General features: G+C 45.7%; 1 protein-coding gene across 1 annotated transcript; it reads right to left on the minus strand.

The window, feature by feature from the left end:
• Positions 1-1,324: 1,324 nt before the first annotated feature.
• On the minus strand, positions 1,325-5,109 carry oprk1 (opioid receptor, kappa 1). Its single transcript, XM_053438297.1, has 3 exons — positions 4,865-5,109; positions 3,377-3,729; positions 1,325-1,863 (listed from the first exon to the last, which is right to left on the minus strand). Exons 1-3 carry the CDS (start codon positions 5,107-5,109, stop codon positions 1,325-1,327), a joined length of 1,137 nt encoding a protein of 378 aa, XP_053294272.1.
• Between the last annotated feature and the right edge of the window lie 6,295 nt (positions 5,110-11,404).

Raw genomic sequence — 11,404 nt, forward strand, 5'->3', positions numbered from 1 at the left:
ATATTCATTATCTGCTCATGGGGATTTACGGGGGGATGATCCCTGAGAGGTGATTACAGATCTTACATGGGTTTACTCGCCAAGGGGAGACTACTCAAAAGATAAAGGCGTTGCCATATATTTACAGAACAGCTTTACACCACATCACAATTCCCAATAGATACAGTTAGTGGAAAATTATGCTAAAGATTGAACCTGAAAAAAACGTTTTTTCAATTTTTAATCTTGTCCATAAACTCACCTTTATCTTTTATGCACGTGAGAAATACATTATTCACTGGAGTGATTAAAGCCGATTGGACAAATAGCAAAATGTGATAATTCACACGGTAAAATACTTTTGGTTTGTCTTTTTTAAATTATCATTACAAACAATGACATGAAGAAGAATATGCTTTGTTTAGATTTCAGCTTCTTTTTTAGTTTTTTTTCTATACATCAAGCTGCAATTTCTGTAGAAGTTGTAAAATTCTGAATACAATGATTTAATAACTAACTGGGCTGCGATTCCAGAGGCTAATTTAAACGTTCACTATCACGATCTCATTGGATAAGAATCTCGACTTTGGAGATGTTGCAAGAAAGAGACCAAAACCAACGATGACTTAAGGCTGGCGGATGCTTCTGCGTTTTCACGGGCCCCTTACGTGCTTATGTATCCCTTCTTACGTGCTTACGTGCGTCGCCCAATTTTTCTAACTATACAGCAAAGCTCCGCGAGCCTCACGCAGCCCGCAAGGGATGTGATTGGTCTGCTAACTACATCCTTTCCGGAGTTGCATTTCCGGTTTCATGCCCCATAATACCGGCAGAAACCACGGAAGATTTAGAAGAACGAATATGGACCAACCAGAGGAGCGTTTGGCAGGAAAGATCCGAAAGTATGACCACTTGTATAACCCGTCACTGACTGGCGGATTTGTCCGCCAGAAAAAGGCTATGAGGAGACACAGTGGAGTAAACAAACAGTCGGAAGCATGCGCCGGCCTTTAGTCGGTATCTGAAAACGTTCCTACATCCCGACCTTTGCTGTTGTCTGTGGCAAACAAGTGATTCTTAAAGAAGGTGTAAATCATTACAATCACTGGAAATCCTTTTCATTATCTTTTTAAAGGATATGTGATTTTCCAAAAGCGGTGGCTACTTCTTCAGTTTATCACAATATTATCCTTTACGTGAACTTGCCATTGGACTCTCTGGTCAACCCTCTGGATAAATAAATAAAGACTAGCCCTCGGAGTTAGATGGCAGTGGTGATTTGAGTCAAGCCCAGGTCGTTGGAGTCCTCCCAGCCCTGACGCATGGAGGACACTTCCATGGCTAGTCATACGGGCCTGGCCTGCCTCACACCTCCTTGAGGGTCTGTGGGACACGAGTGGTCCCGCAGGGTGCTCCTCACCCGGCTCACCCCCTGGCAGTCCCTGTGCCCCGGCTTCCCAGGGCAGCAAAAGTCCCTGAAGCACCTCTTGAAGTTCTCGTCGAGGAAGGCGTAGAGGATGGGGTTGAGGCTGCTGTTGGTGTAGCCCAGCGCCACGCAGAAGAAGTAAGCGGCCATGACGGCGGTGGTCTCGGGCACGTTGGCCGACAGTGCCTTGACCAGGATGAAGATGTGGATGGGCGTCCAGCACACCACAAAGACGGCGACCACCACCAGCACCAGGCGCGTGATGCGGCGGAGGTTGCGGTCCTTCTCGCGCGAGCCCGACAGGAGGCGCACGCTCTTCAGCCGCATGACCATCAGCGTGTAGCAGACGGTGATGATGATGACAGGCGCCACGAAGGCGAAGATGAAGACACAGATCTTCATTAGCGTGTCCCAGTAGATGTAGGGCTCGGGGAACTGTAGGGCGCATTCTGTGGTTCCTGTTAGTTACAGGAAGAGAGAGTCAGAGGAAGTTAAAAACAGCATCTTCATTTAGAGAGAAAAACAAGAAGATGCAGCAGTCATGCTCGCAGCTCTGTGCACAAATGCTAAACGCTAACATCAGTGTGGTGTTTGTGTTTTTGTGTTTATAGTTTGTTGCTGTGTCTTCTCCTGCCTATTTGTGTTCTCCCTGTGTGTTGTGTGTGGCAGGGGGCGTGGCTGGCTGGTGACTGCAGCAGGACGAGGCACACCTGCCTCCAATCCACCTAACCATCCCTGCGATATAAGCCTGGTCGTCTCGTCACTTCGACGCCAGATTATCCTGTCTTCTACGGTAGCTAGTCGCAGTCTGAACGCTCCACTTTCGCTTCACCTGGATTTATGCTAACCGTTACTCTGCTCTTCGCTTCCAGAACGCTCCTGTGCCTCCCTCCTCGGCTCTTCATCCTCCAACCTGCCAGGACCTTCAAGCCAGCCAGCACCCTGCCTCTCCAGCCTACTCCTGCCTAACCAGCAATAAACTTTGTTCCATTACCCATCAACTACCACTCCGTTTCTGCTTTGGGGTCCGAACCTTCCACACACCGTAACAATCAGAAGACTAACAATCTCACAATAATCCTTTTGTCATGGTGATGTCTAGCAGGTCAAGTTTAAGCTTTAGAAATTAGGTCTTGAAACTTGAAAAGTACTTTATTAATCTTATATGAAAGTTTTACTTTTCCAGTTTGACCATATTTTATGTTTTTTTTTTTTAATTAATCTTATTTAAAGCTGGAAAAGTTAAAATATATCTTTGACTTTATTGAGAAAGAATAATTTCATAATTCAGCAAAATGTAAATCGAGTTATCTGAGAGAAAACTAGATGTCTGCACTTCCGATAGGATCAGTTTCCAAGAAAAAACTCGAGCTAGGGGATCTTAAAATATAAAAAAATGTATCATCAGGGGAACATGAATGTCTGAGATAAATAAAAGCAGTTGCAGAGATATATCTCCAAAAAACTAAAATGTTAACCTCATATTCGAACCATTCAAATGTATCCTCTGAGAACCGTGAATATCTGAGCTTAATTCATGGAAATCAATCTGTTACTTGTTCTTTCAGTTTCAAGCTCTGTGTAAAGTGCTACGAGCTTTATTCAATGAAGGCTAATTTTGAACATTGCTAATTTGATGCATCTGCGCTGAGAAGAAAAGGAGACAATACTCCAAGTTCTATTCTCAGTCAAGTAGCTGGGATCCAGACTCTCATCAAACCTATAGAACCTCCTCTTCATGGAGTTTGAAGGATGCTAATGCTAATTGGTATAATTCAGGACCCGGCTGTCGGAATGCAGAGCTTTAGGTTTGATAAGATTCCCTCTACAGCTGATAGGAAGTATTTTGTCTCTATAGCAGGCACAGACATGGAAACACCTGGATATGTACAAGGAGAATGACCCTGTGAAACATAAAAAACAGAGCCGTACTGGTAAGTAACAGTGTGAATAGATGCAAGGTCATGGTACCATTATTGGTTTTAGTGCTGCCCAGTATCATGGCAGGGATCCCGGCGGCAGACGACAGCATCCAGATGACCACGTTGATGATCTTGGCCTTGACGGGCGTGCGGATGTCCAGGGCCTTGACCGGGTGACACACGGCCACGTAGCGGTCCACGCTCATCATGGTCAGGGTGAAGATGCTGGTGAACATGTTGTAGTAATCGATGGAGATGAAGACTTTGCACGCCACCTTGCCAAACGGCCAGGAGCTGAGCAGGTAATCGGTGCTCTGGAAGGGCATGGTGGTGGTGACCAGGGCGTCGGCCACAGCCAGGTTGAAGATGTAGATGTTGGTGGCCGTTTTCATTTTGGTGTATCTGCAGTGGCAGGAGATAATAAAGAGGTTGAATGGGTTTGATGGATTTTTCCCGGACTTATCTATGTTTAAATCCATTAAGGCTTTTAGATAAGCAGAAGACGTCTCCTCAGCCAGGGGTGTCTCAAGGGACTTTGAAGGCCCTGGGCAATGAAGGGACTTAGGGTGCCTTGCACAATTGTTGTGTGGACCACAGACTGTATAAAAAGATGGATAACATTACTGCCTCCCAAAAAGTGAAGCCAAAGCGAATGCCACCTGCTGGCAAGCTGTGGTATAAACCATAACCCTGCCTCCTCCATGTTAGTTGTTGGAACATGGACCAAACTAAAAAGTCTAAGTAGACATCAAATACATTTGTCGAAAATATAGTCTCTTTCATTTTAGGAAGTTGTTTTTGCACTGATATACGTTCAAGTGGTCAAGTTCCCAGTAAGTTTGGCTTTAATCAGTTATTTGATGCTATAAAACAAGTTAATACGTAAGGATTGACAGCTGAGATTGACTCGTGATTGGTCGAGCACGCATATTGTCAGAACCTCACTACTGCAGCTGCGTACATTCTGACTCCAAATTCACAAAATGGCGGCACATGTATCCGGAATATTTTAGCTTCATTTCTGGATTTTGGAAGGAAATAGAGATGCTTCATAGAGTCTATGCTGCAAACTGAAATAATCAGCCATTCCTGGGGGCACCCCTCTCACCTCGGTGGACTACCCTGTTGCAACGCCCCTGACCTCAGCAGCCAAAACACTGTATAACACAAACTAGAGTAAATTAGACCAAACGGGGAAATTATGTTCTTCTTTCTCTTCCACCTTCTCTAGGCAAATTCAAGGATGGCTTATTTCTCATTCAACAATTACAAAGAAGCGAGGCTTTATACAGAACCTGAAATGGAAGAGAGAAAAATCGAATGGATGTTACAATAAGACATTGTCATCATCGGTGAAGAGCCCTCAGAACAATGCAGGTTAGAAATAACTGGAAAACCAACACATGTTGTGCACATGCAGAAGAAACACATGAGAGGCACAAACAATGATACTGCATCACACATTTCCACGTATGGACCAACATTGAATACGCACTGATTTTTCCTGTGGCTTCAGAACTGGAAAGGACAAACTCACCTAATGATGACATACATCACCAGACAGTTGCCCACCAAGCCCACCACGAACACCACGGAGTACACCGCCACTATGATGGGGATGATGGGCGACAGGGGCTCGGGCTCGGAGTCCCATGTGCCGTTGGGGGTGTAGTTGAAGAGGTCCGGTGATCCGGGCTGCCAGGTGAAGTTCGGGACGCAGTCCTCCGGCTGGCCCGAAGGACAGCGCTCCTCCTTGAAGATGTGCACCACGCTGCTCTCCATGGCGCAGGACGCACGGACCGGACTGACCGCTGCTGCCGCTGCTCCCGGGTTTAAACTGCGCGCTCCGGTTACACTGATGTCAGCAAAGATTTCTCACGACTGTTGGTGGGGAAAAGAAAACACGAAGAAAACTGTGCATCAGCAGAAACGATGGCTCCGCTGAGTGACAGCGCGCTCAAGGACGTATCGTGTTCTATCTTACCGGTTTTTCTTCTTCCACCCCACAAAAGTTCCTTCAATTAAAAACAAGGCTGGTGATGAGTGTTTCTCGGGAGGCGCAGCCACAGATTTGAATCCAGATGTTGAGACGGAAACAAAAGGTTTCCTGGTACTTGTGTGGAGGAGCAGAACATCCGCTGCCTGTGCCACCGCTGCGTTACCCAGAGGTGCGCACTCGAAGCCCGACTGCTAACTCAGTGACATCAGAGGCTGAGCCAACAACACATAGGAGTATCCAGCAGAACAGCTCTCACCACACCACAGCCACATGCATTCAACACACAATCTTCATTCCACACAGTGTTCAGAGTAGTTTTTTTGTGGTTGTTTGTGCGTAAAATCTGGTAAAACGCGTAGGGAATGAATCCTTGCGCGCGTAAATCTCCCATTCAGACACCCACTGGCTCATTCCTAAATTTAAATGAATCTCCTTATTATATTTTTGAATGTTTTTCCAAGTTCTCTGTAGTAAAACCAGGTCTGCTTCAGCATTACGTTCACATCTTTTTAAACATGTTTAAATTCCCATTAGTTCGTCATCAGACGTTCCCTAGCAACTCCTTTCAGGTCTACCTCAGCAATGCAAACAGGCAGACTCCGGTCAAGGGCCGAGGAGGCATCCAGTGCGAAGGACACTTCACCTGCAGCCTTCACGCGATGATTGAACCCGTGCGTGTACGAGCTTGCAGCGATGCCCCTAAACGTAACGAGCCCTGGTGTCAAGAGGCAACTTTTAGAAATAATGAGAAAACTACTCATCACCTCAGTGGCAGGGTTTTACTGGAGGTGAGATTTGTCGTTTCACAACCTCATCTATCTGTCTGTCTGTCTGTCTATCTATCTATCTATCTATCTATCTATCTATCTATCTATCTATCTATCTATCCATCACTCCATCCATCACTCCATCCATCCATCCCTCCTTTCCTCGACTATCTATCTATCCATCTGAATTATTGATTTCAATACTTTGGCTCCACATTTGAAACATGGATGGAGTTATGATCTCCACGGCAAAGACCAAACGTATCATCCAACAGATGATAAGAAAATCTAGCTTTAAAATACCCCCCCCCCCACACACACACACACACACACAGCTCCCATCTCTTCTCCCTCAGCAGATACCACAGAGACTCCAGCTCATAATCAAGCAGGTGCCGTTTCCCTTCCCTCCTTTATGAAAGAACTCTCGTTGCTTAGAGACCCATCAAGGCCAGATGTGGCTTAAGTGACAAAGTCTCTCTGTCGGTGTGTTTCTATTGTTCAGGTCGGTGCCGGCTCCACTTCTGGAGACAGAGTGTGCGACTGTGTTTGTCGGTGCAAATATTTGACGCAACTTTTTACTGAGGTGCCACTTGAACCTTGGACCGGCGGCGGATCAAGGGTGAACGGCGTCTCTCTCGTCACATGAGAGCCCCGGCGGAGGCAAAGAAAAACACGGTTACAGTATTTACCTTTAATGGTAATGACCTGGTGCCAAAGGATTGTTTGCCCACAGATAGGATCTGCTGCTGCTGCTCCCCTGGCACTCCAAACAGGCCCTTTTATTTGAGTTCCAGAGGAGTAGAGAAAATGGTCGTTATGTAACCTCCAGAGCTGCTGTGCGTTTAATAAAATACATCAGTCAGTGGTTTCAGGATGAAGGCAGGTATTCAATATCACTGAGATCTGTGATTACATACTCAGCTTTTCACTCAGTTTTCCCAAGTGAGGATACAAACTCCAGGTTTTTAGATTTGAGCCTCGCCCGTCGATTAGCGTCTAGTTACGATGTGTCACGCTCATCCAATCTGAAACCGCCCACATGGTCAGAAGGAGCAGATGAAAGGGTTTAAGGAGTCTTGCTTGCAGCTGCTTCACTGAGGATGGGAACAACTGGACAAATAAATAAAACACATTCATCACATGATCCTCATATGAGCTTATTCAACAAATTAGGTTTGTCCCTTTGCCTTAGAAACATAGATAATATATATTACAGTATAACCTGTAATAATCTGTAAAATCACTTTTTTTTACTGTGAGTTATATATATCAAAATTTATTTTGATGATACTCTCAGCAGATTCTGGTCCCAGTCACTTTACTGCATCATCAGTTATTTGAATTTCCCTTAAATTCAAAGGCAATTCAATAATCCCTTAATTGGAAAAAACCTTCCAACATGAGAAAACATGAATATTCTCGGAGGATTTAAATATTCATATCAGTATCTGGCCTTGTTCTGTATTCAGATTCCAACACGTGCATTACAGGGGCCTCATGTCTCCAGAGATGTTTCCATATGGAAAAAACAGCAGAGACGTCACAAACACCTGAAGAACTCTCACACATTTTTTGTGTTGTTGTAAGTATAGCTTTGTATGCAGATTCTGCGTTGCAGAGATCACCACCTTCATACACAGGTATCCAGATGGTGCCGCTCCTCAGCTCTGCCTGATTCTGCTCCACATGAAAATGACTTGGTTTGTGAAAAATGTGACCGGCTCGTGTTCTATCGTCCCCCTCGAAGAAACCGACTCTGTGTTTCTGCCTCGTGGACGACACCTCGGAACAAAGTGCTCCCTGCTTTTGGTCACGCTTGTCCATATGATGTCAGAGAACATTTGTTCTTAGTGGCAGTGCTGACATTTGAGAATTGAATTGTTGAAACACGTTGTGCATGGAACCAATCAGAGGAGGCTCATGTTGTCAACACTGAACTTCTCAATAAGTGCACAGATCTCTTTCCTCCCAGTTGTTCATTACTGTTTGACATGTTCACCAGAGCCGTACACGTGTTGGATTATGTTAGTGCTCGTTTACATGCAGTGTTTGCCTGCACGGGATTATGACACATGGAATGGTCACTATTCCCTTTATTGGTTCAAACTGAAACTGGAACTAAAATCGAAAGAATTTAAGAAATAATAATAATAACAACAATAATAATAAATCTATTCTTTGGACATCATTTAGTTTACATGATGTGTCGGAGCTTTCACTTAACAGTGAAACTTTAACGTGACAACTTGAGGGAACTTGGGGTCAACTTGGTCTTGAAACAAAATATTAAAATACTTTGCATTGTGTTATTTATTTTCAGGATAGTTGTGCAATGTGTAATGGGGATGACTGGGATCGACGCGCAGAGTGAAACGAGATAACGACCCGCCCTGCCCCCTGAGCCACTGTCGCAGCTGAGACAAAAAGTAAATTAGTGTCTTCCTCACTCCTTTGTGTCTCGCCCTCTGGGTCCCTGCATTCAAAAAAATCCATTATGATCCAGTATAACAAGATCACCTTTAAAACCAGATTTCGCTGTTTGTGTCTCAACAGATCACTCAACAGCTAAGTCGTTTACCAGGATTCAGTGCAGCCTCCATCTATCGACGTGTGAAGTGCACCCTGACCCACAACAGGAGGAGGATCAATGAGCTCCTTAACTCGGTCACAAGCGAACAGGACGTCGGGCTGTGAGAACCTCTGCAATTGGAAAACCCCAGTGTCCGTGCAGCACACAGTTCATTTCACCACCGCAGCGTAATGTCTCACACAATATGATGATTGTCGGGCATAAGAGCGAGATGTACACTCTCTGCAGGGGAGCGAGCTGTGATCCTCGTTAGATGGAGCCTTAAATCGAGCCTCGTGCTGCGTGGCTGCCGGCGGAATCATGTTTTGATCGTCACTATGGGAACGGAGACCATCTCTGGCCAAGGTTGCAAGAAGCTGAAGTGGATTCGTGCGACGGAGCAGGAGCCACGATGCTCTGCTCTCAGGGAGCTCATTGAAAGTCTGCAAGGCCGAGCAGACGAAGATGAGGAACGTGAACAGTTTTGAGAGCAGAAGTCAAACACAAGAGAGAGAGAGAGAGAGAGAGAGAGAGAGAGAGAGAGAGAGAGAGAGAGAGAGAGAGAGAGAGAGATTGAGAGAGAAAGGGGGGGGGGGGGACCAAACTTGATTGAAAAGTTGGGACACAAAATGAAGCAGACAGCCCCTCGGGGAGTTTCATCTATAAAACAGTTTGAACCGCTGCCTTGACCGCGAACAACAAATGTGTGTAGCGTGATAAAAAGGGCAGTGGGGGGGGGGGGGATCCATCTGCTTCAGAGTGCAACAGTTCACGGGGCATGTTGCAGGTGAGCGTGCACAGGGAGCTCAGAGAGGAGAGCAGGGCCGAGCAGCTGCAGCCAGAGGCAGCGACTCTCTTCATAAATATTGACTCGGTACATCCCAGCCTGGTCCCGGCTCTCCAGACCTTCCAGGGGTCGGAGCACGAGGGACGAGCTCATTGGAGTTAGCGAGGACAGAGGGGTCATTTGAAACGTGACTGTAACTGGTGATCTATTTAAAGCTAAGAGGACTGATGGTGCGTTGGACTGAAGTTTAGCTCAGGTTGGACGTTCTCAGTCCGACCGAGGACTCGAGACTTGAAGAACAAATCAGAAACTCGTCTCGTGGGGTTTCACTTCAGCACTGAGGGCATCTGGCAGCTGATTGCTCCTGGGCATCCTGCTGCTCCTGGGCATCCTGCTGCCAGCCTCGCCATGTAAGCCGAGCGAGTGGAGCGGACTGGAGCTGTTGTAAATACTAACGAGAACAGCCCTCAGTAAAGTGCATATCTCCAAGGCCAGAGAGTCTGGACCTGCACCCAATGGTACACACGTATAAGTATCAGCCCATTAAATATAAACGGTTTTTAAATAACCAAAATTGAACTCAACTGTTTGTACAGACACTTTGTTTTGTAAAAGTTTTTGATGATGCCTTTTCATTCAATTCAAAATGTGAGGTCTGGTTATTAGACAGTGGAGCACTGTGATGATCTGTGAACTAAAATCTGCAACTGAATGAAAAGAACCTGTGATATCTCCATTATGCTTCATTAGGGCCTGATTGTGGGTCTGTGGTCATGAGTAGTTCACACAGTAACACAGAGATCAGAGTCACAGTCCATTCAGCAGAGACAACGATATTATCTTTCATAGTATTTTTTAAAGTCATTCTGGCATCTACAGCCGTGGCCAAAAGTTTTGAGAATGACACAAATATACATTTTCACAAAGTCTGCTGCCTCAGTTTTTATAATGGCAATTTGCATATACTCCAGAATGCTATAAAGACTGATCAGATGAATTGCAATTAGTTGCAAAGTCCAACTTTGCCACGAAAATGAACTTTATCCCCAAAAGCCATTTCCACTGCATTTCAGCCCTGCCACAGAAGGAATAGCTGACATCATGTCAGTGATTCACTTGTTAACACAGGGGAGAGTGTTCACATGGACAAGTCTGGAGATCACTCTGTCATGCTGATTAAGACAGAATAGCAGACTGGAAGCTTTAAAAGGAGGGTGGTGCTTGAAATCATTGTTCTTCCTCTGTTAACCATGGTTACCTGCAAGGAAACACGTGCAGGCTTCATTGTTTTGCACAAAAAAGGCTTCACAGGCAAGAATATTGCTGCTATTAAGATTGCACCTCAATCTACCGTTTATCGGATCATCAAGATCTTCAAGGTGAGAGGTTCAATTGTTGTGAGGAAGGCTTCAGGGCGCCCAAGAAAGTCCAGCAAGCGCCAGGACAGTCTCCTAAAGTTGATTTAGCTGTGGGATCGGGGCACCACCAGTGCAGAGGTTGCTCAGGAATGGCAGCAGGCAGGTGTGAGTGCATCTGCACGCACAGTGAGGCGAAGACGTTTGGAGGATGGCCTGATGTCAAGAAGGGCAGCAAAGAAGCCACTTCTCTCCAGGAAAAACCTCAGGGATAGACTGATATTCTGCCAAAGGTACAGGGATTGGACTGATGGGGACTGGGGTGAAGTCATTTTCTCTGATGAATCCCCTTACCGATTGTTTAGGGCATCTGGAAAAAAGCTTATCCGGAAAAGAAAGGTGAGCGCTACCATCAGTCCTGTGTCATGCCAACAGTAAAGCAGTCTGAGAACATTCATCTGTGGGGTTGCTTCTCAGCCAAGGGAATGGGCTCACTAAGAAGTTCGCCTAAGAACACCGCCATGAATAAAGAATGTTACCAAAACGTCCTCCGAGAGCAACTTCTCCCAACCATCCAAGAACAGTTTGATGACTAAC

The sequence above is a fragment of the Pleuronectes platessa genome, chromosome 13 (assembly GCF_947347685.1).
Source record: "Pleuronectes platessa chromosome 13, fPlePla1.1, whole genome shotgun sequence".
NCBI lineage: Eukaryota > Metazoa > Chordata > Actinopteri > Pleuronectiformes > Pleuronectidae > Pleuronectes > Pleuronectes platessa.